Source organism: Drosophila subobscura, chromosome E (genome assembly GCF_008121235.1).
Source record: "Drosophila subobscura isolate 14011-0131.10 chromosome E, UCBerk_Dsub_1.0, whole genome shotgun sequence".
Classification (NCBI taxonomy): Eukaryota; Metazoa; Arthropoda; class Insecta; order Diptera; family Drosophilidae; genus Drosophila; species Drosophila subobscura.
Window position 1 is genome coordinate 13717404 of NC_048531.1, and position 24770 is coordinate 13742173.

Consider the following 24770-nt stretch of genomic DNA (forward strand, 5'->3'; position numbering starts at 1 on the left):
AACACACTTTATATTCGAATACAATGCACTAATTCTTTTATTAATTATTTTCTGCGACCGGCCGCAACTGTAAATGTAAACCGAGATGAGCGCGAAATAATAAGTGTGGCTGTGTACAATAGTCGTCTCACTCTAACACATTGCCAGATCGCTGCTGGTTTGGCACATCACTAATGTGATGTAACTGTAAATGTAAACAGAGATGAGCGCGAAATAATAAGAGTGGCTGTATACAATAGTCGTCTCACTCTAACACATTGCCATATCGATCGCTGCTGGTTTGGCACATCACTAAAGTATTTACATACATATATCATTTATGTGGCCAAACCTGGTGTTTGTATATAGATTTCAAGTATTTGACCTGTACTAAAACTTCAGAAACTACATTAGCTTTGATCGAATTAAATCTTATTCAAAACCTTAATCAGTTTCACGAGTCCCCAAAATAAATAATTCAGGCGGCAAGACAGTATTTTATCGAATCATTTCAATTCCAAGTCATTCCAAAATGTGCGTGCCTCGAAATTCCAAGCGATAGCTATCGCGGTATCGATATAATCCAGTGCAGTGCTGTGAAATAGTGTCGAGGCAAAAATAATAAAAAATCCGACGTTTATGTGTAAGTAATTGCAATTTGTGTGCTAAATTATACCGGTAATCTCTTGCAAATGCCCGGTGCTGGGTGGTGTATTTGGTAAACCTAACCCTTACGATCTTCAAATCGCATTTAGTTATCTGTTTAGTGTCTACATGTGGATGTAACAATGTGCGTATAAATATGCTCACGCATTTGTATGCTTGTAGCATAAACCGAAAGTTCAAACAGTGTTTTTTTCATATCCCTATGTAATAGATTAGTCGGTGTCATTGCGTGTTTAGTTGTACGTATGTATGTATTTAGCTGTACGAATATTGTGCCAATGTAATTTGTCGGCAAAGAAAATGATCAAATGCTTCTTCGAGTAATGTTATCGTGGTGATCCAATCAGTGCAAATAAATGAAAATTGCTGAAAGTACAACACGTCCTTTTTATTGTTAGTCTTGCAAATGCCAAACGTATGTTTTTAGCGTTTTCTTGGCCATCTCAATGCGGTTTTCACGATGTTAGCTCAGAATTTCGAGTTCCTTTGGCCATCAGATGATGCTACCTGCCAGTTGCAAAACCATCTTCTTCTTCCCATTTCTGTGCGGACTTAGGTGCATATGTACATATATGCCTACCCACATCATGTATAAAATGTCTGAAACCATAATTTGCAGAACCTTTATAAATATAGGACGAACAACGTTCATAATTCTCCTAATTGTATCCTTTCTATCTCAGATCATAACCACCATTGAAAATGTCGGTGCATTATAAATTTAAAAGTACACTCAATTTTGATACAATCACGTTCGACGGACTTCACATTTCTGTGGGCGATCTGAAAAGGGAAATTGTACAGCAGAAACGATTGGGTAAAATAATAGACTTTGATCTGCAAATAACAAATGCGCAGACAAAAGAAGGTAAGTTTGAAATGGCTTACAAATAAAAGAGAAACTTCTAACATTCCCATGCTCTATGTCCCCTTAGAATACAAGGATGATGGAGTCCTTATACCAAAAAACACCACCCTAATCATTTCACGAATACCTTTGGCTCATCCCACGAAGAAGGGCTGGGAGCCGCCTGCCGAAAATGCGGCACCTGCTCCCTCCTCCAACAAGCAGGAGAACTTCAACATGGATCTCTCCAAGATGCAAGGCACTGAAGAGGACAAAATCCATGCAATGATGATGCAGAGCACCGTGGACTATGACCCAAAGACGTAAGCAGCTGCACCACTAATCCTTTAGCTAATGCTATAAATCCTTTGGTTATTGTTGCAGGTATCATCGTATTAAGGGACAATCTCAAGTGGGCGAAGTTCCCGCCTCGTATCGTTGCAACAAGTGCAAGAAAACTGGTCACTGGATCAAGAATTGCCCGAATACAGGCGGCAAAGATCAGTTTGAGGTGAAGCGAACCACTGGCATACCGCGCTCCTTCAGGGACAAAACGGAAACGTAAGTTGTGACAGGATACACTTTGATTTCGTTGTCAAGCTAAAAATCATATTTTCGAATCACTTTCAGTGCAACGGAGGAAGAGGCAGCCATGTTTGTAATTCCAGCGGAGCAGAGTCAGGAAATTCCCGAGGATTTAATCTGCGGCATTTGCCGGGACATTTTTGTTGATGCCGTCATGATACCCTGCTGCGGCAGTTCCTTCTGCGACGACTGTACGTACTCCACTGCTTGATTATCCCGAACCCCAACTGATTTTATCTCTAATCTACTTGCAGGTGTGCGCAATTCGTTGCTGGAGTCTGAGGAAAGCGAATGCCCGGACTGCAAGGAGAAGAACTGTTCACCGGGTTCCCTGATACCAAATCGGTTCCTCAGAAATTCTGTGAATGCTTTCAAAAACGAAACTGGCTATACAATGCGTGCCGCCAAATCGGGTAAGATATTTCACTTCAACGACCATGATGTGGGGAGTACATTTAAGTAAATTTATGCCACATCAGTTGCAGTTAAAAAGGTGGAGAAACCCATTGATGAGAAGCCGCCTGGCAGTGAGGAGAAACCCATCGAAGAGAAGCCAAACATTGAGGAGAAACCCATTGTGGAGAAGGTGGAGAAGGAGCCGGCCGCCGAGGAAGTTGCCAGCAAAGAAAAGAGTCTAAAGCAGGAGGAGCAGCCAGAGACAAATGGCAACAAGCACTCGCATCCGCCCAAGGTGGCATCTCCGGAACCAGCTGATATTAAAGCCACAGCTATAACCACAACAACGGATGGCAATGCTGATCACTCACAAAAGGAAAAAGAAAAGGAAAAGGAGAAAGAAAAGGACAAATATGATTCGGACTATGAGGATAATATAACTATAACGATGCCCCAAACACTGGCCGATTCAGCATCGATTGTCTCCAGCAAGGTGAGGAGTTGACTTGTACGAATAAATCATAGTTTTTTCTACCTAATTGCACTCTTTGTATACCTGCAGATGTCACCCACGTATCCAAGGAAACCGCCTGCACATCATGTGTCCCACAGACGTGAACATAAAATGGATTACATGTCCGAGTCCGATATAAAGCGACGCCCAACAACGCAGTCGCAATCGCAGTCGGACGCCGGGAAGCCACACAATGAACGTGGTGAACGTAGCCTCCTGCCCACGCCCATCTCGACACACCAGAGCTATCAGGGCCATCATGTGGTGAACGAGCCAGATGAGGTGCATCGCGGGAATGTGTACAAGCCGCCGTATATGCAAATGCCTCGGGGTCCGCCCCCATTGCATATGATGGGACACCACATACCGCCACAGTACAGCAATGGATACAATAATATGGGACAGCGGCCGCCCTTAAGGTATGTTTTCCTCCTAATCCGCTTGGGATCTCCAGCAGAGTGGATCTCCGAGCAGAGGCTACCACAACCGCAGCACTACTCCTCCAGCTGTAATTTAGCTACAATCTACAATCTATTACGTTACTCTACTTTAAGCTTTGGTTTATTAAAACAACATTCCTTTCACACCAATCAATACTTAAGCTTTTGGATTCCCCCCAAATAACTTTTAAATTTGCAGCTTTGTGCCGTACCAGAACCAGCCCGTGCATCCCATACGAGCGCAGTATGGACCCTCGGGCGGAAATATGAACATGAACATGTCCCAACAGTTTCAGTCCCCAAATTTAGCCTCCATATATCAGGGCGTGGCAGCAAAAGTTGGCTCCGGGTGAGTATCTCTGTGGTGGTTCCTCTTGGTTCCTTTCATTACATTCTCCTTTTCTTCGCCTTACAGCCTCATTGACGATCCTCTGGAGGCCTTCAATCGCATTATGAAGGAGAAGGAGCGACAGAAATCAGAGAGATTTCGTAGCATAGATCATCACAGATCCAGGTCGCCGGATAGGCAAAGGTCGCATCGCTTCAAGTCGCCCGTGTACGAGAAAGAGTCACTGCGAGACCTCAATCTGAAGGATAAGCGACCCAGATCGCGGGAGCGAAAGCGTGAGTATAGCTACGAGCGACACACGCGACACAATCGTCCCAGTCGTCTGCCCTGCGATGGCTCCAAGTCGCCCATAAACAAAATGAAAAGGTAAAACCCAAACCACACCACACTCTAGTGAACGCTTCTTAATGAATTTTGTGTTTCAACAGATCTGCGCCACGTCGTTCCATATCCCCAAAGGGCTCGTATAAATCAGACTTCAGGGATAAGTCGTATGCCAAGCCCAGTGCGCCAAGACTTGATCCAATTGAACCGCCACCGCCAGGCTTCGAGGGCATGCAGCTGTTTGATGATGCGGCGGCCTACAAAACGAAGCACCACCTGAGCGGCAGTGGGGGGCATGCGAAGAGAGGTGGTGCCGCCGACGATGATATGCCACGCAAGCGGCAAAGGTCGCGCAGCAGAAGTAAGGAAACGCATCAGAAACTGATCGACACTAGCTTCAGAAGCCTGACTCCTCCCCCAGCGAAAGTAGCAATTACGGCAGCGAGGCAACCGACTGTTGGCTCCAGCCACGATCACAGAGAACGGACGCCCAAGACGCCAGAACGAGGACGGGAGGAGTATTGTGTGCAGCCGCTACCCCGAGCGGTACGTAGTCCGAATGCAGCACCAGAGGCGACTCCTGCCAATTTCTTGGATGGCATCGAACATGCGGGGAAGGAGAACAAGAGCAAGAGTCCTGTGGCGCTGAAGGAGCGCAAGAAGAAGAAGAAGGACAAGACCGAACGCAAGAAGAACAAAAAAGACAAGAAGGTCAAGAAGGAAAAGGAGAAGCACGAGAGAGCCAAGAAGAGTTCGTCCATGAATCGATCCGATTCGGAGCTCAACAGCATGCAACAAATCGAGCAGACATGTAAGATTACTCCGCCCCTACGGGCTATGGCCGAGAGCTTTGACAAATATGAATCTGCCTCGAACTCCCCAGCCCAGGGCAGCAGGAGCCATGAGATTGTGAAACCCATTAAGGCGCTGTTTGCCGTTGAGGCTCCACACAAGCATCATTTCGGTGAGGAGAACGTGAGTGCCTCCTCCAGGAGTGGCAAGCGAGGTGACGCTGCGTCGGTCAATGCGATGAACCTTTCCAAGTGGGAACTGGAGGAGAACAGCTTGTCCTGCAATTTCGATGAGAGCTTCAAGCGGTCGGGCTCTGCCAACTCCATAGGGGACCAAACGGAGATCACTTCGGACGTTATCCGCAAGGCAGAGAATGCGATCTTCGCGAAGGCAATAAACGCCATTCGACCTGTCGAGTTTCAAGTTGTAATCAATTCCAAGGGCAACAGCAAGGACCGCTCCGTATCCATACGAAATGACAACAAGGATCGCTCGCTCTCGCCGAAGCAGCGCCCCAGCAGCAAGTCCGTGAAGGAGCGACTGGGCAACAAGGTGGTGCGTGAAAGAAGTCGCTCCGAGGACAAGTCCAGAGGAGGCAAGCGGCGTGAGATTGTGGCTAAAGTTGCAGCTGATGATGATGGCGGCTACAGGGGCCGAGCGGACAGGGCCCACAGCGGGTCCCGGCGGAGGGACAAGCAATCGAGGGATAGGGACAGAGACAGAGCACTTTCCACAGAGAAAAGACACTCGCAGCAGGCAAGAGGCGGGCGGACACTACCCGAGAGCGATAGACAAAGGCGGCCATACAAGGACGCCAAGCACCACGATAAGTTCGATCAGATCAATATCCACGACTCGGATCGAAGGGGAGTCCGAAGCGTCAAGTCGGGCGAGGGACGCATTGTGTCGTCCGTGTCTGTGGCAGCCGCGCCACCGAAGCCATGCCGCCCAGACAATCCGTTTAGACGTGCCGGTGACAGCAGTTCGTCGAGTAATTTAGTCCTAAAATATGATAATACGATACAGAATGATGGATCGTCGCATCCAGCAAGCGGCCGCTCGGCACCCGAGAAACAAAAGGATAAGAAACTTAAGAAACATGCTAAGTATTCGTCAACCGATTCATTGAAGAGCGAGAAGCGCAAGGAGCTGAAGAGCAAACGCAAGAGCAAGATAATGAAAAAGAAGAAAAAATCGAAGAAGTAGTTTCGAGTTTAGTTTAGAGTTTAATCTAAGCTAAGCTGCAACACAATTATAAATAATAATAATAATGTAATTCATTCTAATGATTTCTGTGTACAAATCAAAGATTTTTAAATGTATGTAATTAACATGCAGACTTTAGTATACAAATAAAAAATAAAACGAGAAGGGACGTGTGAGACGCTTCTTACGCGTCACAACTTTTATACCCGGCACTCAGTACTACATCTGCAACTTAGCGGTTATTTGTCAAATTTTACATTTTTTCTTCATCTGTCATCTACATCAACAACACTACTCACGCCAACACGCTCCTTTAGCTCGCCACCCTCCCCTAGAAACACACACTGCAGAGTAAAATTGTAGATTTGGGAGGTTTTCGCCCTTTTTCGGGGGCGGAAGGGGGCGGTGCTCATTTTTGAAATACACTGGTTTCAGTGTGAGCATACAGCAGTCTGGTGCCAAAATTTGGTGGCTCTAGCTCTTATAGTCTCTGAGAACTAGCCGACTAAACAAGACGGGCAGACGGACAGACAGACATGGCTCAATCGACTCGGCTATTGATGCTGATCAAGAATATATATACTTTATGGGGTCGGAAACGTTTCCTTCTGTGCGTTACATACAACCGTTATCCGCACAAATACAATATACCCTATTTACTCTTCGAGTACCGGGTATAACAAATGCATACATAAACACACACACCAATGCACACACGCATGGAGATTTCGATTAGCTGCTCGATAAAGTGACGCAAAAATGAGTGCACACTGCACTGGGACACTAACCAAATAGTATAATAGATATCCAGCTTTGAAGAAGCAAAACGTCACCGCAAAATGTGCGCCTTGGAGTCCCAGGCCTCTGCCTGGAGTCCCGGCTACAAGTATTAGTGCATGTAGAACACGCAGCAGAAGCCCAAGCTACATGGGTATTAGTGTTTTTAGAGCGCGCAGCTAGAAGCTACATTTGTATAAGTTCGTGTAGCCAATGATTTTGTAGCGCTCCAAACCGGTTTCACACGGACACTGCAAGCAATGTATGTGTTGGTGCGTTGACTTCCTAAACTCACAGTTTAGGAAAGAAAATTCGTTTTGATGATTTGATTTTGTTTTCGGGGCTTGGCGTATGAACCTGACCTGCCGCAACATGTGCAGAATGAGGGGTGGGGGTTGGTGGCCAGACCCTTGGGGGTTGGAAAAAATAAATATACCAATAAAAGTTGTTATTGTATTTGAATGCTGTAATTGTTTTAAATGCAGATTTTATACTGCTTTATTCAAAATTGTATGCATATTATGGAAACGCCGTCGCTTCTCGACTTCGTTGCTGCCGTATTATCAACATTGTTACCAAATCCATCTTTTACAGACAAATCATTTCATTTCATTTCATTTCATACAACTTTTCAACTGCTGTTCTCGTCGTCGTTTCTGTTCTCGACTTCATGTGCGCTTTAATTGTTAGCGCTTGAAACCTTTTCATTTTTTTTTTTTTTTTTTCTTGTGAGCTAACATACCATTCAAAATGAAAACCCTCAAGACTTTATGAAGTAGCTTGCCCCTCAATATCAAAATAAATTTGTTTTGTGTGACCTTTATATGCTTTATATAATTTAGGGTGAAAGGGGTAACGGATATTACATCTGAATATTTTTTTGTTTTATTTGTGTACATAATTTACATATGTATGTATAATGTACATACTATGTATGTGTAAATTTGTGCACAATGAGCTAACGATCAGCTTAACTATAAATTATAAATACAAACAAATGTACAAATTTACATAGATACATACATACAGTATATATATATATATAGTATATATGTATATATTCTTCATCTATTTCTATAACTACTACAATATATATATAAATTTATAAACATATATATATATATTTATATACAAAATAATAAGTACGCGGTGGGTCTATGCAGATTTTAGTGCCTTGCTTGGGCATCAAATTTGAGGTCAGTTGTCCAAATCTCGATTTGCCGATGGGAGACGGAGGAAAATGTGCAAGTGTTAATGTGTGTGTACATGTGCAAGGCAGCCGCCTTGCCATCAAACATGTCTCCATGTCCCGTTCCGTCAAAACTTCTTGCTTGTTCACACCGTGACTCTGAATACTCTAATGGGAAATATTTGTATCGCAAAGTCGATTGCCGCAATTCATTATTTGTATACATATTCAGATGTTAATATCCGTTACCCCTTTCACCCTAAATTATATAAAGCATATAAAGGTCACACAAAACAAATTTATTTTGATATTGAGGGGCAAGCTACTTCATAAAGTCTTGAGGGTTTTCATTTTGAATGGTATGTTAGCTCACAAGAAAAAAAAAAAAAAATGAAAAGGTTTCAAGCGCTAACAATTAAAGCGCACATGAAGTCGAGAACAGAAACGACGACGAGAACAGCAGTTGAAAAGTTGTATGAAATGAAATGAAATGATTTGTCTGTAAAAGATGGATTTGGTAACAATGTTGATAATACGGCAGCAACGAAGTCGAGAAGCGACGGCGTTTCCATAATATGCATACAATTTTGAATAAAGCAGTATAAAATCTGCATTTAAAACAATTACAGCATTCAAATACAATAACAACTTTTATTGGTATATTTATTTTTTCCAACCCCCAAGGGTCTGGCCACCAACCCCCACCCCTCATTCTGCACATGTTGCGGCAGGTCAGGTTCATACGCCAAGCCCCGAAAACAAAATCAAATCATCAAAACGAATTTTCTTTCCTAAACTGTGAGTTTAGGAAGTCAACGCACCAACACATACATTGCTTGCAGTGTCCGTGTGAAACCGGTTTGGAGCGCTACAAAATCATTGGCTACACGAACTTATACAAATGTAGCTTCTAGCTGCGCGCTCTAAAAACACTAATACCCATGTAGCTTGGGCTTCTGCTGCGTGTTCTACATGCACTAATACTTGTAGCCGGGACTCCAGGCAGAGGCCTGGGACTCCAAGGCGCACATTTTGCGGTGACGTTTTGCTTCTTCAAAGCTGGATATCTATTATACTATTTGGTTAGTGACTGGGATATTCGAGAAATTAAATATGTTTATTACAAACAGCTTGCCTTAAAAAAATTCGATTAAATTAGATAAGTAGATGTAGAGATTGACTGAAACACTAATCGTTATTGCTTAAGCCGTCCATGAATGACGATGCCATTGGACTGGGAGTTCTAGAGATTATATTATCGTTGCCATAGTCATCAGAGTTAGCATCCACTAAAAATATCAATCATTGGTTAGCAATAGCTAGTTAATGGTTTAACAATAATTACCTTGTTCTAGAAAATTTGATTTTCTAGATGGTATGGAGCTCAGAGAATGTATTATGGGACTACAGTCGGCTGTTTCGAGTGTTGTTGGTAGATCTAGAAGTCGCTGATTTTGAATGCCTTCGCCCGGGCCCATATGCGAAATGTGATTGAAATTAGTCGGTGCCGAAATCATCTTTGATCTTCGATCGCTGTCAAAAAGATATTTGCAATTAGTTGAACAGTTCTTTTATCTGACAAACTGACATACCTTTTTATTGTTTTATTAATCTCACGAATGGAAAATCTCCGCTTAATGTTTGCCATTCCCTTGCGATTTCCCTCACGATATTGCAAAAGTCCCTCTATATGAGAAAATGAGACCAGATAAAGACTCCACACTGCTGGAAATATAATCCGATGCACTTACTTGTGTGTATATTGGACAAATAAACAATCAAGGGTGTGTCATTGACCGAGGACAGCACCACATTTCCTTGATTATTTAGGGGCAGCGACTGCTTCAGGCCAATCGACTGCACCCATTCAGCGGTTTGTGTATTAAAGATATCCAAATGTGTGTCCGAGAACACCAACAAATGGCCGTCACAAAAGGCTGTAAGCAAAACAAAGCACAGATTGAGTCACTTGCCCTCAGCCAGCAGCTGCAAATTACTCACTTATATATGTGGGAAACGCGGGATACATTATTTCCCTATCCCGAGACTTGCGTCCCTGCAGATCCACATAAATGGCCAGGGTTTGGAACACCAACAAGTACTCCCCAAAGTTACCGCCGCTGGGGCAGAGTATCTCAATGACTCGTACAGCATCCACGCCGGAATAATTTAAAAATGCACAAAGCTGGTTCTCGGGATGCACCAGAGCTGGACAAGAGAGAGAGAGAGTTGTGAAATGAGATAGATTCAAGGATCATTCAGTGGGCTGCACACTTACACATTGCGGTAGCTTCTCCCCGAAGGAAGTAGGCTGTGAATCCACTTTGATGGGCCACAACCAGCCGCATATCGGACAGAATCTGCAGATGCTGTGCCAAGTAGCCAATTGTAAATTCGCAAGTCTTCTGGTGCCTTGTGCGCGTTCTATTGATCTCGTAGACAACGATTTGTGTGTGATTGTTGGGCCGTTTCAGGGCAATTATAAACGAATACACAATGTTGGGGAAGCGGCGTATAATGCCAGTGCAGGCCGAAATGCAGTTCTTCGATTCGACCACCTTGATCCACTCAACATCGCTAGCCTCTAGCGCTCTAATGGGCAAAAGCCGCAAATTGCGCTGCTTTCCGCAGAGTATAACAAGAATTTGCTCCTCTTCGATGTACCACAGTTGCAGGATCTTTTTGCTCTCCCCAATACGAGCAATTTCTGCAAGGAAAGTAAACGAATTAAGCAAACAATTCACATGCAGCAGTGGTAGAGTGTGTGCCGCGTACCATACTGATCCAAATTAATGTAGAAGAGTCCATCTTCAGTGCCCAACAGAATCTGATTGGGGTATATGATGACAGAGCACAAGGCATTCCGTATGAGGGAGAGCGTATTGTCCAGTATCTCGTAGACCTTAAATATAGCAGTATTTGGTAGACTGTTTCGTTTCAATATTCGATGTAGTTCCCCCAATGCAATGACCCATTTCGACTTCTCCGACTCGTTGTCGGCCAGCATCAGAGTATTCAGCGATAAACCGCTCTCAATGAGCGCTGTTTTGATCTGCAAATAAATGGATTAAATATATTTGAAGTCACTCTAAGTGTTAGTCTGTAATTACCTTGAAAATACATGGCACATCTTTCTTGGCCGCGTGTATGACATCGCTTTCGCGCACGCTGCCAACTGAGAATTCTGGATCGCGCATATCCAACACTTGGGAGACGCTCACACTCGGCAGGGCGCATCGGTCGGGCGATATATCATAGAGAAATAGCTTAAAGTCGCACACAACAACAAATTGGCGTATCCAGCCGCGCTTTATCACCCCCGACTTGGGCACCTTCACATACCCCTCGTAGGCAGTGCCAATGCCGCGCGTGGGATCTATGCCCAGCGGCCGCTTGGTCTGATCCATAGGAACTGGGCAGGTGGTCGGCACCTTCTGGCAGCAGATCGTGTGGCAGGCAAAGCCGCAAATCTCACACACCACACCCTGACGCGTCAGTCCAACCATCAGCGATGTGCAGTGATTGCATTTTGTGGGACTGCTAAAGGTGCGCACCAGAAACTGATGGATGGCTGTGTTCGAGGGGTTGCTGCTGGCCACCTTCTTCTGAGATTCCTTCATCAGCAGCTCGGCATCCTCGCGCGATATGTCGCTCACCGAGGCATCCTTCATGGCTGCCAGAGAGCCGCCATCTTTGCTCTTGCCCGCATACTTTGGTTCGTAGTTGAAGAGCATGCCAGAGTTTCCAGACTGGAAGAAATTGGGTGTGCCGATGAAGCTGTCGCTCGAGTCGTTGCCAAAACTATCCGCAGCATCAATCATTTCGCTCTTGGATATGTCCCGGAAGAAGGCGCTGCTCAGGCCCTGGTGCGTGGACTTGTTCAGGAACGACTCGGAATACTCGAGGCCGCCCTTCTGCAGGTCCCGCAGCTCGGTCTCCTTCTTCTGAAAGTCGTGCAGAATGGAATCGTAGCGCTTCTTGTAGTCGCGCACCTCCTTCTGTATGGAAATCAGATCGGATCGGGTCTGGCTGAGCTCTTCGGATATTATGGCCTTGGCCTGAATCTCCCGCTGCAGCGCACTCTGCAGATTGAGCAGCTCCATCTTGTCCAGCTTCTGGGAGCGCCTGTTCCGCCAGTTCTTATTGTCCACCCCGTTGTTATTGAATGTGCCAACATGCTTCAGATACTCCAGCTCCTCGGTCATTTTGGTGGCGAGCGCCTGCAGGTAGCCGCGAGCGTCCTTCTCGTCGGACACCCACTGGATGATCTCAGCCATTTGGCGCTCCCACTGGTTGATGGCCTCCCGCTTCATGCGCAACTCCTTGAAGATCTCGTCGTCTTCGGCCTGCAGATCCTTCAGATTCTTTGCCTTGAGGCTCACCTCCGTGCTCAGTCGTTGCTTCTCCTCGAACCACGAAGATTTCTCCAGATCGTGTTGCTTCTTCAGCTCCAGCAGCGTCTCGGCCGAGTCCGTAATCGATTCCAGTTGCGTGTACTTCAGCCTGTCCTGCGTCTGATGCAGCTCCTTGGAGAGCTCCAGATTCGAGTTCTCCAGCTGCTCGCGCAGCGCCTCCATCTCGAGGTTGTGGCGCGTCTGCTGATGGTTGAGCTTCTCCGAGTATTGCATCTCCAGCCTCTCGATTTCGTACGAAGACATCTCCGAGGATATGCTCATGGGCATGGTCGTCTCCACGCTGGAGTTGCATTTGCGCAGCTCCAGCTGCAGCTGCCTGCAGCACTCCTCGGCATGCTCCCGCAGCTTCTTCTCCTTGGAGGCCTCAATGACCGCATCCTCAATGTGCAGCTCGAGCTCCCTCCGCGTCTTGTCCGACTTGCGCAGCTCGTTGCGCAGGCTGTCGTTCTTCTGCATCGCACCGTCTAGCTCCTCCTCCTTGTCCCTCACTTGCCGCGAGAGCTTCTGCTTTTGATTGCGCAGCTCAGAGAGCTTCTCCGTGACCTCCGAGTACTCCACCATGGCCACATTGCGCTGCGAAACAGCATCCTGCAGCTCCGCCTCCTGCGTCTTCAGCCGCTCAAAGATCTCACTGTGCTGCTTCGTCAGCTCGAGCTTCTCCTGCTTGAAGGCGGCTATCTGTTCGGTCAATGCCTTCATCTGTGCCTTGTCCTGCACGGAGTCGACCGATGCCTCCGAGTTGTTGCTCGGCAGATTGCTGGATTGCTGCAGGCTGCACGAGGTATTGTCATCCTCGAAGCCAGAACTCTGATTGGCCTTCGAGTCAGCGGGGGAGCTGGTGTTCAGCGAAAAGGTGAAGCCAATGAACGGCAAATGGAAGCCAGAGAAGGCGGGATTAGCAGAGGGCGGCATCGAATCGGTCAGTCGCACATCGTTGTCGTCCACATCGAAGTTGGAGGTGTCCGTGGGACTCGAAACCTCCGGCACGTAGGGGGCCAGGCCGCAGCGTATGTTCTTCCAATCGATGCCCACGAACCAGGGATGATCCATAAAGTCCTGAATGCCATTCTGGCCCAGCCGGTTCTCGGGTATGCAGATCAGTTTGCAGAGCAAATCCTGCGACATCTCGGACACCTTGTAGTTGAGGGTCTCCTGCGTGGGCAGATTGAAGCAGTTCTGATGGTTCATGATCTTGCCATAGGTCTCCACAAGGCTCTCGGCATAGAACGGCGTCTCGCCGTACAGCATCTCGTACATGCACACGCCGAGGGACCACCAATCGCACTCGGTGCCATAGCGTCCCTTGCCATCCTCCATGGCACGCAGAATCTCGGGCGAGATGTAGTCGGGCGTGCCCACAGCGACGTTCGACTGCACGGTGCCGTCCTTGTCCAGCCTCAGGCACGAGCCGAAGTCCGCCAGCCGCACATGGCCCCGCTTGTCCAGCAGCACATTATCCGGCTTTATATCCCGATGGACATACTTAATCTGATGAATACTGTGGATGGCTAAAATCATTTCGGTAATGTAGAACTTGGCCATGTCCTCCGGCAGCTTGTCCTCGAATTTACTCAGCAACGTCAGCAGATCGCCCCCGCAGTAATAGTCCATGACAAGATACTGCAAAAATAGCAAGAGTTAGCGGCAGTGGAGCCATTGAATGATACTCTTTGCTCACCAGATTAATGTTGTCCTGAAAGGCGTAGTGCAGGTTCGTGATCCACTGCCGATCGCCAAAGACCAGCACGTCCCGCTCCTCGCGAAAACATGCCGTCTCGGCACGTTTCAGCATCTCCCACTTGTTCAGTATTTTCATGGCGTACACCTTCTCGGTGGATATCATCTGGACCACGCATACCTCCCCAAAGGCTCCGCGCCCGATGATTTTCAATATGTCAAAATCATCACGACCCAGTCGAAGTTTTCGCACCACATGAACGAAGGGTTTAGCTGCAAAACAAAGGGAAAGCTAATTATGAATGGTTCAAGATAAAACCAATTTCCCCATACAAATAAATGAGCAATCATCGCCATTCGGAACACCTTCTAAGAAGCACAGAAACAGAGACAAAACTCTATGCAAAATTTATAATAAATGAAAGCAGAATGGGTGTAGTAGTTGGTCGATGCAAATGGTTTCGGTTTCACAGACAAAGCACACAAAGGCACGACTATGGGTAAACATCTTTCTGTCTATCAAAAATAGTATTAGATTACCTTCTGCCCAGGAGTGGGGTTTAAAGAGATCCAGAAATTATAAAGTGTAGTGGGTAGTAGGCAGAAATATCTGTGTTCCATGCAAATATGTTAATAGTATTCAGTATTTACATAGTTTAAGAAAATCCGATACTCCTTTCTCACGACGCAGGGATGAGTTGCTGCATTCGTCGTACAGCACGATGAAGGTGTCGAGCAGATAGTCCAAGGAGAACTGATGCCCTTCCGTGTCCTCGCCCAAGTCGGATGCCCATTTTTGATCGACTGTTGTATCGCTTAGAATATATTTTAGAAAATTTAGCCTTTTCTTGCAGCTTCCTGTGGTTATATCTGTAAAGGATACCCAAAAGGATAGTCGAATTATTTATTATTTTTGCTTATTTTAATGTATCCCAAACAACGCCGCACCCAATAAGTCACAAGGCGGCTCCTTATGACTGAAAACATGGCTAGGGGGGGGACACGAATTCAGCTTTATCGGAGAGAGGTGTCGACGAGACAGGAGAGTACATATATGTATATGTAGGTATAGTTGTTGGTGGGAAGGGGCTGCATTGACCCAAAATGTGATTACGTTGGTTGTTCAGACATACAGACAGACATAATTCATAACACGAAACGGCTAGGCACGGTACCATTGAGTAAGCCATTTCCTTCTTATTGGAATTGCCTATTTGTACATTAAAAACAAATTATTCAGTCAAAACTCTCGACAGACTGTTTCGATTTTTCAAATGCGTATGCGGGAAACTAAACTACACTTTGGGTGCTCCAGACCCCCCGTGCAGGAATATGAAATATAAGTATACACATATTGTAGCATGTGTGTATATTCGTGCGTTTGTTTGTTCCTTTCCTCTCCTCCGTGCAGATATAAATAAATAATTGTTTATATGCATATGCATGTGTGTGTATGACATGTGTGCAAAAACACAAACGCGTCAGCATCATGTAGACAATCACACATTCTGGCAGCACACAATCACGTGTCACGAATTTTAAAACATTACCACTGAATTCGGAAGATTCGTATTCCATTTTTAATGCTTATATTTAGACATTTTTCGAACAACAAAATTGTAAAAGCCGAACTAGATGTCCAGCAGTGTGACCGGGTACCGATTGGAAAAGTCTATCGAGAATCGCCAGCCGATAGCCAAATCGTTCTTTTCTTAATGTGTTTCAAGCGTATATTGATAATTAAATAAATAATAGCATTAATTTTTTGCAAATTTTTATAGCAAAACAATAATAATAGCATAATATAATATAAGTCCCATATGAATTTATGTATGCTGGACTACAATCCTACAATTATCTCGTTCAACTGTACCATACAAGTTTGAAGAGAAGCCTAAAATATTTAAGATACATATGCATATAATCCCTGAAAACCCAATATTACCAATGGATAATAGATTATTTCGAACCCCTCCAGCTATTAAGACACTGCTGAACATATTGGAATAAAACATCGAAGGTTTGAGGAAGAGCTCCCAAAAATAAATAAAATAATAAATGTTTCATTTCCATGTTCCAATGTCTTACGATACTATTGCCCCAGTCGGTGTTATCGAAAAATGTATGTAAAGCCTTACAAATAGTTATACACATATTATTATGTGTGTGTGTGTGTGTGTGTTCTAATACTCAGTGGCGATCAAACTTCATTAAAAATTAATAATTGATTTAGTTACAACATATTAAATGTCTGGAAATACATGCAGTGGTTAGCGCCTACTTAGAAGCTAAGAAATACTTATCGTCCGCGATATACTATCAATTAATTTCGCGAATAATTGAATTTTAAATGTACGTACACATCACGCTTGCATACATATGCAAACTAAATACATATGTATTGCAATAAGTGGGAGTTAGTTTTGTGCAAAGTGATACATACAATTATTTGCATGCACTCTTGAAAATCAAATATCCGATGCTGTTGGCGAAATTCGAGAATGCTTTTATGTTTATCAACAATATACACTGCTTGAAAGTGTACCCGCATAAACAGCAAGTAAAATGAAGTGAACCCTGTTTGGAATCGGTCTACCCGGAACTTCAGACCCTATTTGCATATTCAAATGTGCGCACGCAACGAGTGAAGTGAACCAATAGCTGCTCGGAAATATTGCACAAATAATCGGAGACTCTCCCCGTGGTTAAAACAAGTTCGCTTTCTTATACCTATGTACTCTACTTCAGTGAACATGATGAGGGAGTCGGCACACGACATCGGCATGGAGACGTGGATACAGTGGATATTGGAGGCGATTTCCAAGATCAGGTCGCAAAAACAGAGGCCATCCGTGCAGAGGATATGCCAGGCCATCGGGACGCATCACAAGTTCCACGAGGACATCGTGGCCGAGAAGCTGGAGAAGGCCGTGGACTCGGGTGCTGTGATTAAGGTCTACAACAAGGGCCTGCACTCGTACAAGGCGCCCATGGCCAAGCGACGGGTCAAAGTGGACAAGAACACGAACCTGTGCAAGCTGGTGGCCAAGGCGGTGCACGATCTGGGCGAGTGCGAGGGCTCTACCTTGAAGAGCATCGAGAACTACATTCAGAAATTCAACTGCATCGACCTCTCGCCCAATGTGGACTTCAAGACGGTCATTAAGGCGTCCATCAAGAAGGCCGTGGACTCTGGCTTTCTGCTCCAGGAGGGTAAACTCTACAAAAAGGGCAAGTCCCTGACGACGCCACGAAAGTGTGTACCGCAGACGGATGTGGTCATCAAGGGGGAAGACACGTGCACCCACTGCTCCGGCAACTCTCAGAAAAACCTCAATGGCATTCCAGAGCCCCTAAGCTCCTGCAAGCAGTGTGGCATCTCGCTGCACACCACATGCGCAAACATTGCCGGCAGATGCAAGTCCCAGTCGTACGTGCTGCTCTACATGCTGGTCACCAAGGGAACCCTGTGGGACTGCCAGAGCTGCGCCGATTGCGCTGTCTGCAAGATGCGCAACCGTGGACCCTGTCTGCTGCAGTGTTCCGTCTGCAAGGACCACTTTCATCTGACATGTCTCGACACGATACCCGACAAGAAGCCCAAGCATCCCTACAGGTACACTCTACTCCACCCTTGGATTCCACTGATATTAATCAACATTTCTGTTGCAGATGCAAGACGTGCTCAAAGCAGAGCATTGACAATCCAAAACTATTGAAAAAGGATGCCACAAAGATCAAAATGGAGGATGGAAATGAAAAGTAAGCTACAGACAGAGCCACTCTAAGCTTCTAAGCACTCTAATATGTTTCTTTTCAGGCATCATTCATCGTACGACAGAGTCGGCTTAAGCAAGCGGCAGATTATCAAGCGGGAGGGCAATGCCGAGAGTCCCTCAACATCAAAACTTTGTGTCTACAATGATGGCAATGGGCAGAGAAAGAAACTATCTGGGTCTGGGCTGAATGCCAGGAAACTAAACATAAACGAGGACCAATTCGAGTTCCCCTCGAAGCAGCGGAAGTCACAAATACTACAGGGAGGCTACATCGCCAGCCAAGAGACGCGAAAGCGCACATTCTCCGATCTATCGTCGACGAGCTCCTCCAGTGACAGCGAGGACGATGACGACGAGGACGATGACAGGAACAGGAATGACAATGATCAGGATGAGAGCACCAGCTCGGATTCATGCACATCCTCGAGCTCAGACTCGGACTCGAGCGAAAGTTCCAGCGACAGTTCAGAGTGCGATGATGAGAATGACGACGAGGACTACGACACCGATCGGAGCACGCTAAAGGGAAAGCTGTTTGAGAATGATAAACAGAACAATTGCCGCAAGCTGAATGCCGGCGGCGGTGCCAGGGATCGACTGAGTGGTTCGCCGGAAACCAATGAAGTGGCGAATGAGAATTGGGGATTTGCAGCGGTGGCCAAGAACCCGATTGATATATTTGTCAAGTCCAAGAACAATGCGGGTGCCAAGGGCATTGGAGGCTATGCGACACCAGCAGCAGCAGCAGCAGCAGCATCGCCACTCGTTAGGGCCACAAAGGGTGCCGGTCCAATAGGGCCAGTTGCAACAGCCGATAAGGCAGATGCAAAATCCTCGTCTAACTTGCAGAAGAAAAAGATTGTGCCGCTCAAGTCGATGCCCCTCGATGCGGGTAAATCATACGAGAAATGCGAAGAGGAGGAGGACATTCCATACCTCACAGAGGAGACTGTATTAAAGTGTCAAATGATGGAGCAAATCGGTCGTTGTCGGGACACAAAAAGCGAAGGCAAAACAAATCCAGAATCGGAAGATTTGTGCACAGAAAACATGAAGCGTACGAATCCATTTGGTAAGTAACTGAAGAGCCAGACCTTTGCCTTGCCATTCCAATCATTAATAACTTCAATTTATAGAGAATCAGCCGCTGCCGCCATGCGTTAACCCCGTGGATGTGGATCTGTATCAGGAAGTGCTCCACAAAGCGGTTGTGCAGATGTCCAACAACTGTCAGAAGATGACGGATGTGGCGCAGCAGAAGCAGGGACAGCACACGCTCAGTCCCAAATCCATACAGATTGGCAAGTGGGACATTGAGACATGGTACTCCAGTCCATTCCCGCAGGAGTATGCCAGGTAGAGCCCTAAAACTGCCGCCAAAATTCGGATAGCTAATTCTTTTCCATCCCTCTTTGCAGATTAATTAAACTCTTTCTATGCGAATTCTGTTTAAAGTACACGAAAAGTCGCTCTGTGCTGGACAGGCATCAGAACAAGTGCATCTGGAAGCAGCCGCCGGGCACTGAGATATTTCGCCAGGGGAATATTTCGGTGTTTGAGGTGGATGGCAACGTGAACAAGATATATTGCCAGAACCTGTGCCTGCTGGCCAAGTTCTTTTTGGACCACAAGACGCTCTACTACGACGTGGAGCCCTTTCTGTTCTACATCCTAACGAAGAACGATCAGAGCGGCTGTCATCTGGTGGGATACTTTTCGAAGGAGAAGCACTGCACACAAAAGTACAATGTCTCCTGCATCCTGACCATGCCGCAGTACCAGCGGCAGGGCTATGGCCGCTTCCTCATTGACTTTAGCTATCTGCTGAGTCGCGAGGAGGGACAGCTGGGCACGCCCGAGAAGCCGCTCTCGGATCTGGGGCGACTCTCGTACTTTTCGTACTGGAAATCCGTGGTCCTCGAGTATCTGTACAAGTATCGCAATCAGTCAAAGATCACCTTCAAGGACATTGCCATCAAAACGGGCCTCGCCATATCGGACATTGCGCTGGCCTTCGAGCTGCTGAATTTTATCAAATTGCGGAAGAACGATGGGGACATTCGGTATCAGATAAACGTGAAAATCGACTGGAAGAAGGTCCTAGCGCACAACAATCGCATGGCGAACAGCAGGACGCGCATACTCATCGAGGCCGACTGCCTGCGCTGGAGTCCCCTGTTGTCCGTGTCCAAGTTGCCCAACATCATCAAACCGATCTCCAATCGGGAGTACTTGAACAACCAACTGATGCAGAAATCCGAGCACAAGGAGAAGGAACTCCCCTCTCCCGACACCAAAGTCGTGGTGGCCAAGCAAAGTATTACCACTGCGAAGCCGGCAGCGAATCCAGCGACCAGTGGCGGCGATGAGCACATCAAAAACCGCAGCGTCGAGAGGCAGGAAGAGCAGCGGGAACACCCGCGAAAGCGCCGCTCCAGCGAGGAAGTGTTAAAGCTGGCCGCCAGCGTGAGCAAGAAGATTAAGCTGGCTCTGGAGCAGCAGGCGGTGGCCGATGATCACTCCTTTGGCGACAACTCGGACTCTTCCGATTGCAAGTCCTCAAAGAACTCGAACGAGCTGTCCGAGCACTTGACCAAACGGGCACAGAGACTGGCCAAGCGCAATGATGGCGTCATGATTCCGCACACGAACAAGCGAAAGCATTTCGAGCGGCAGCTGGATAATAGTGTCGAGCAGAGCTGCGAGCCAGAGACGACGCCTACAGTGGACGCTGGATCTGTCGCGGAAGAGCCACCCTCGAAGGATGTCTGCAGGAGTCAGGCCGAAAAGACTGAACACACCGACAAGCCGGTCAATATCGTGCCCAAGCTCAGGGGCAAGCAGTCCAATGGCAAGCGATCCGAGGAGTCGCAGTTCACAGAAGCCACAGAGGCAGCTACAGCATCAGTTTCAGCATCAGTTTCAGCTCCAGCGCCAGCTGCAGCACCCAGCAAGCAGCCAGCCACTGAAGAGCAGCCGTTGAAAACAGCCAACGCTGAGGTCGCTGTCAAGGCAGTAGTCGAGCCGGAGAAGAGCGAGGCGGAAGCCAACAGCAGCGTCAGTGAGCAGGTCCTAGATGCCGTGGCCAAGAAAACTAAAAAGACGGTCTTCTCCGATGCAACGTCCTACAATACGAACACTGAGAGCGAAGTCAAGTATAGCGTAACTCAAAAGTCAACAGAGCATTCAATCGAACCAAGAAAGGAGGCCGATGTCAAGGATCATAAGCTGCTGCAGCCTGAAGCACCAGCTCCAGCTACAGCTCAACCTGCACCTGCACTTGCACTTGCTGCTCCCACTCCAGCAGCTCCAGAGCTGAAGGTCGTGCAACCCAAGAGTCCTGTCGTGGTGGAGAAAAAAGAAGAACCTCCTGTGCTGGCCCCACAGCAGCAGCAGCAGCAGCCGGTGGCTGTGCAGGTTAAGACTGGCAGTCCCGTTCGCATGACAGAAGAAAAGAAACCGAATTTGGATTTGAGCTGCCTTAAGCCAGAGGCATCGGTGTTCACGGAACTACTGCCGCCAGTACAGCCAGCTGTGGCAGCTCCCGTGGCAGTAACACATGAAAAGCCCAAGGAAATTGCCGCTGCAATGCCACACGAAGCGCCAGTGCCGGTGCCCGTTGCGCAGAAACCAATGGAAGCGAAAAAACTCGAAGTGATGGCACCCACACATCCACCAGCTGGCCATGCGAATGGGAATATCCATGCCCATCAGCGTGTGGAGGCTACACATTCCTATGTGGATCCACCAAAGCCGCAGCCACATTTACATCTACAAGCGCAGGCACAAGCTCAGCCACAGCCACAGGCACAGCCACACCCACAGCCATTCAATGAAACTCCCAGCATGGAAAAGAGTAATCAGCTGATGGCCAAGGATAATGCGGATGTCAAGGAGAAGCCATTGAAGAAGCCCGTGCAGGAGACAGTGCAGCCTGTGGTGAAGCCCGAAGTGCATCAGGCCTATGCCGCAGAAAGAAAGTTTGACGCTGCCAAGATGAAAGCGATGCCCGAGCGGGATGTGGTGAAGCCAGACCATCACATGGTGCAAGTGAAGGAGGAGGATAAATCAAACTCGAGAGGACACACCGCTCCAGCTCCCGCTCCCTCGAACATGGTGCCCGTGGTGCGGGAGAAGCTGCAGCTGAAGGGAATACCAGAGCACACGCAGCTGCAGAATCCGATTCCCAGTCAGTTCAACATCAATCAGATGCCCAACTATCACCACACCTCGCAGTACTGGCAGTGGGACTACTACAGCTACAACCTCCACTTGGATTCGGCCACGCAGAAGGGCCAGAAGCAGTTCCAGAAGGATCTGGCCACCACCATGGCCTACACGCACAATCTAACCCAGAATCTGTATCAGTCCGCCAACCATCTGGCCATGCACCACGCGGCCACACACCACCAGATCCACCAGACCAAGGAGAAGCACAAGCAGGAGCGCAAGAACACGGGCAAGAAGGAGGAGCATCCGAAGCTACTGTCCAGCGGGAATGTGGTCAGCGCATCGCGCGAGGAGGCAGCGCACGGTCACAGCAGCTGCAACGAGTACGGCGTGAACAATCAGGCGGCGATCTACAATCAGAAATGTGCCCCACAGCAGAAGATGTTCAAGCCATCGCCGGAGCAGGCGCAGCAAATGAAGTCCCTGGCCAATGCGCAGAATGCGGGGCCACGGCAGGGCAATCCCAATGCCAATCCGAATCCCAACCAAGCTGAAGCGTCGAGTCTGCTGCCGAACTCGGTTAATCCACAGGCGGGCGGTGCCGTGGCGCCCAAGCAGAAGCTCGAGCACGGCGTCAACGCAGTTCCAGTCATTTCGCGCGAGAGTAAAATTAAAATTGGTCATCCAAACATTCACGCAGCGCCGCAACACTCTAACCTGCAGGTGCCAGGGCAGTCTGAGGTCAATCCGAATATGGTCTACAGTCCGGAGGCGGCGGCGACAGGCATGCAACAGCAGCAGCAGCAGCAGCAGCAGCAACAACAGCAGCAGCAACAGCAGCACTACGATTGCGGCATCAATGCGCAGATAAATATGGAATCACCCGCCAACATTGGCAGCGCCATTAATCACGGCACCGACAACATCCAGGCAGCCACGTCCAATGTGCACATGCACCAGCCGCACAGGCAGTACTCGGATTGCTCCATGCAGAACCAGCCAGTCACCACGCCCATGCACATGTCCATCCAGAACTCGCACATGCAGCAGCAGAACAATCTGAATATGAATTTAGCACCCGAGGGGTCGCCCAACATTAGTTTACTGGGCAACGCCCAGCAGCAGCAGCAACAGCAGCAACAACAGCAGCAGCAGCAGCAGCAACATCAGCATCAGGCGAGGAAGTTGAATACGCAGGTAAGGCTATGGCAATGGCTCCCACTTGGTTGGCAGTTCTAATCTCTTTTCGTTCTATTCCCTACCAGGCGGATAATGCAAATGTTAGTTCCCCCACACCATCGCATCGTGCCACGACACCCAAGCAAATACGCAGTGGCAATGCTGCACAGCAGCGGGATGCCAAAAACTCATCTGCGGCAGCCACCACGACAAATGCGCATCACCAGATACCGCAGGGCGCCGCTTCGAATATTCCAAAGTCGCATCAGGAGTCGTTGCACAATCTGCAGTATGGACACCAGCAGAATATGCAGCCACTGGACTATGTGCCGATACCACAGATCAGCCAGAACTTTGCGACGAATCCCTCGAACTATGACATTGTGGGCATGCCGCCAGCTGTCATACAGCAGAGGATGTCGCTCAATAGTTCCGTGCATCCGCTCGCGAACAGCCATCAGCGCATCGAGCAGCCGTCCTCGGCGTGTGCCGTCAACAATTTCTACTTGCAAAACAACATGCCCGCCAGCGAGAATGCACCGCGTGTGCCAGTGTCCAGTTCGTTGGGTCCGCCATCGGCTGGAGCGAACAACAACAACGACCAGCGGCAGGCCACGCAAGAGTCCATATCGGGATCGAACAGCAGCGGCAGTGGCGGCGCCAGCGGCGGCTCCTCGCTGGCGGGTAATCTGTGCAGCCTCTCGAAGCTGCAACAGCTCACGAATTGCCTCGAAAGTCAGCCATGCAACACGTCGCCGGGTGCTCAAGTGAATCTAGCGCCATCGCCGCATCATCCGATTCCACCCAACTCAATGACACCGCCACCGCACCTGCTGATGCAGAACAGGAACATTTCCACGCCGCCCAACATGCTGCAGACGCAGGTGGCACCGCTGCAGTACCACAAGTACTATCCCGGCAACATGAACATTGCGCCCATTGCGTCCGCGCAGAATCCCAGCCGGAACACGCGGAACACACCGTCCGCACCCGTGCAGCACACCTCGGCGCCGATGAGCAGCACAAACAATCGCACCACCAATGTCCACATCAGTCCCAATCTGATGGCCTCCTATGGGGCGATCAACAGCTACAGAATGTCGCCGCAGCAGTCACCGCCCACCGGCGGCTACAGCTCCAGCGGCGAGTACCCCAACTCCCAGATCCCGATGCAAATGGGCGTCATGAATATGCAATCTCAGTACCAAGATGCATGCGTGTTGCAGCGAGCGACGCAATCCAATCCGATGTATCCAACGTATTCTCCCTACTTACCGCTCAACGGCTCCATTCGCCGGTAAGGCGGGGGTTCACACACATTTTATATATTATTGTATTGACTATAATTCCTATAGAAATGTGTGCTGTAAATATAAAATCTTAAATATATATTGTCAATTAATAAACACCCAAACCACGCGAGTTATTACTTTGGTATTGGAGAGTTCTGGAAGAGAGATGCGGGAAGCGTGTCAAAGATTTTTAC

At 47.9% G+C, this 24770-nt stretch overlaps 2 protein-coding genes across 5 annotated transcripts; one reads left to right on the top strand and one right to left on the bottom strand.

Annotated features, from left to right (window-relative positions):
- Positions 1-512: 512 nt before the first annotated feature.
- On the top strand, positions 513-24698 carry LOC117891154 (histone acetyltransferase KAT6A). Of its 4 annotated transcripts, XM_034796409.1 has the most exons (14): positions 513-622; positions 1329-1513; positions 1581-1815; positions 1877-2053; positions 2123-2268; positions 2332-2490; positions 2557-2966; positions 3036-3406; positions 3627-3776; positions 3843-4142; positions 4205-6060; positions 19261-19291; positions 19354-23302; positions 23371-24698. In XM_034796409.1, exons 2-14 carry the CDS (start codon positions 1348-1350, stop codon positions 24583-24585), a joined length of 9165 nt encoding a protein of 3054 aa, XP_034652300.1. In that variant the 5' UTR covers positions 513-622; positions 1329-1347; the 3' UTR covers positions 24586-24698. The 4 variants fall into 4 exon arrangements, with proteins under 4 accessions (XP_034652300.1, XP_034652301.1, XP_034652303.1 ...); XM_034796410.1 differs by lacking the exons at positions 513-622; positions 1329-1513; positions 1581-1815; ... (6 more) ...; positions 3843-4142; positions 4205-6060 and adding exons at positions 16318-16425; positions 16905-17772; positions 17829-17918; positions 17977-19007 and having other exon boundaries at positions 19072-19291; XM_034796412.1 differs by lacking the exons at positions 513-622; positions 1329-1513; positions 1581-1815; ... (6 more) ...; positions 3843-4142; positions 4205-6060 and adding exons at positions 16326-16508; positions 16905-17772; positions 17829-17918; positions 17977-19007 and having other exon boundaries at positions 19072-19291.
- Positions 9161-15827, bottom strand: LOC117891156 (serine/threonine-protein kinase Genghis Khan). Its single transcript, XM_034796414.1, has 11 exons — positions 15707-15827; positions 14808-15026; positions 14158-14429; positions 11175-14099; positions 10840-11116; positions 10343-10771; positions 10066-10272; positions 9816-10001; positions 9657-9750; positions 9410-9597; positions 9161-9353 (listed from the first exon to the last, which is right to left on the bottom strand). The coding sequence occupies exons 1-11, from the start codon at positions 15732-15734 to the stop codon at positions 9253-9255; spliced, it is 4926 nt and encodes a 1641-aa protein (XP_034652305.1). The 5' UTR covers positions 15735-15827; the 3' UTR covers positions 9161-9252.
- Positions 24699-24770: the final 72 nt, after the last annotated feature.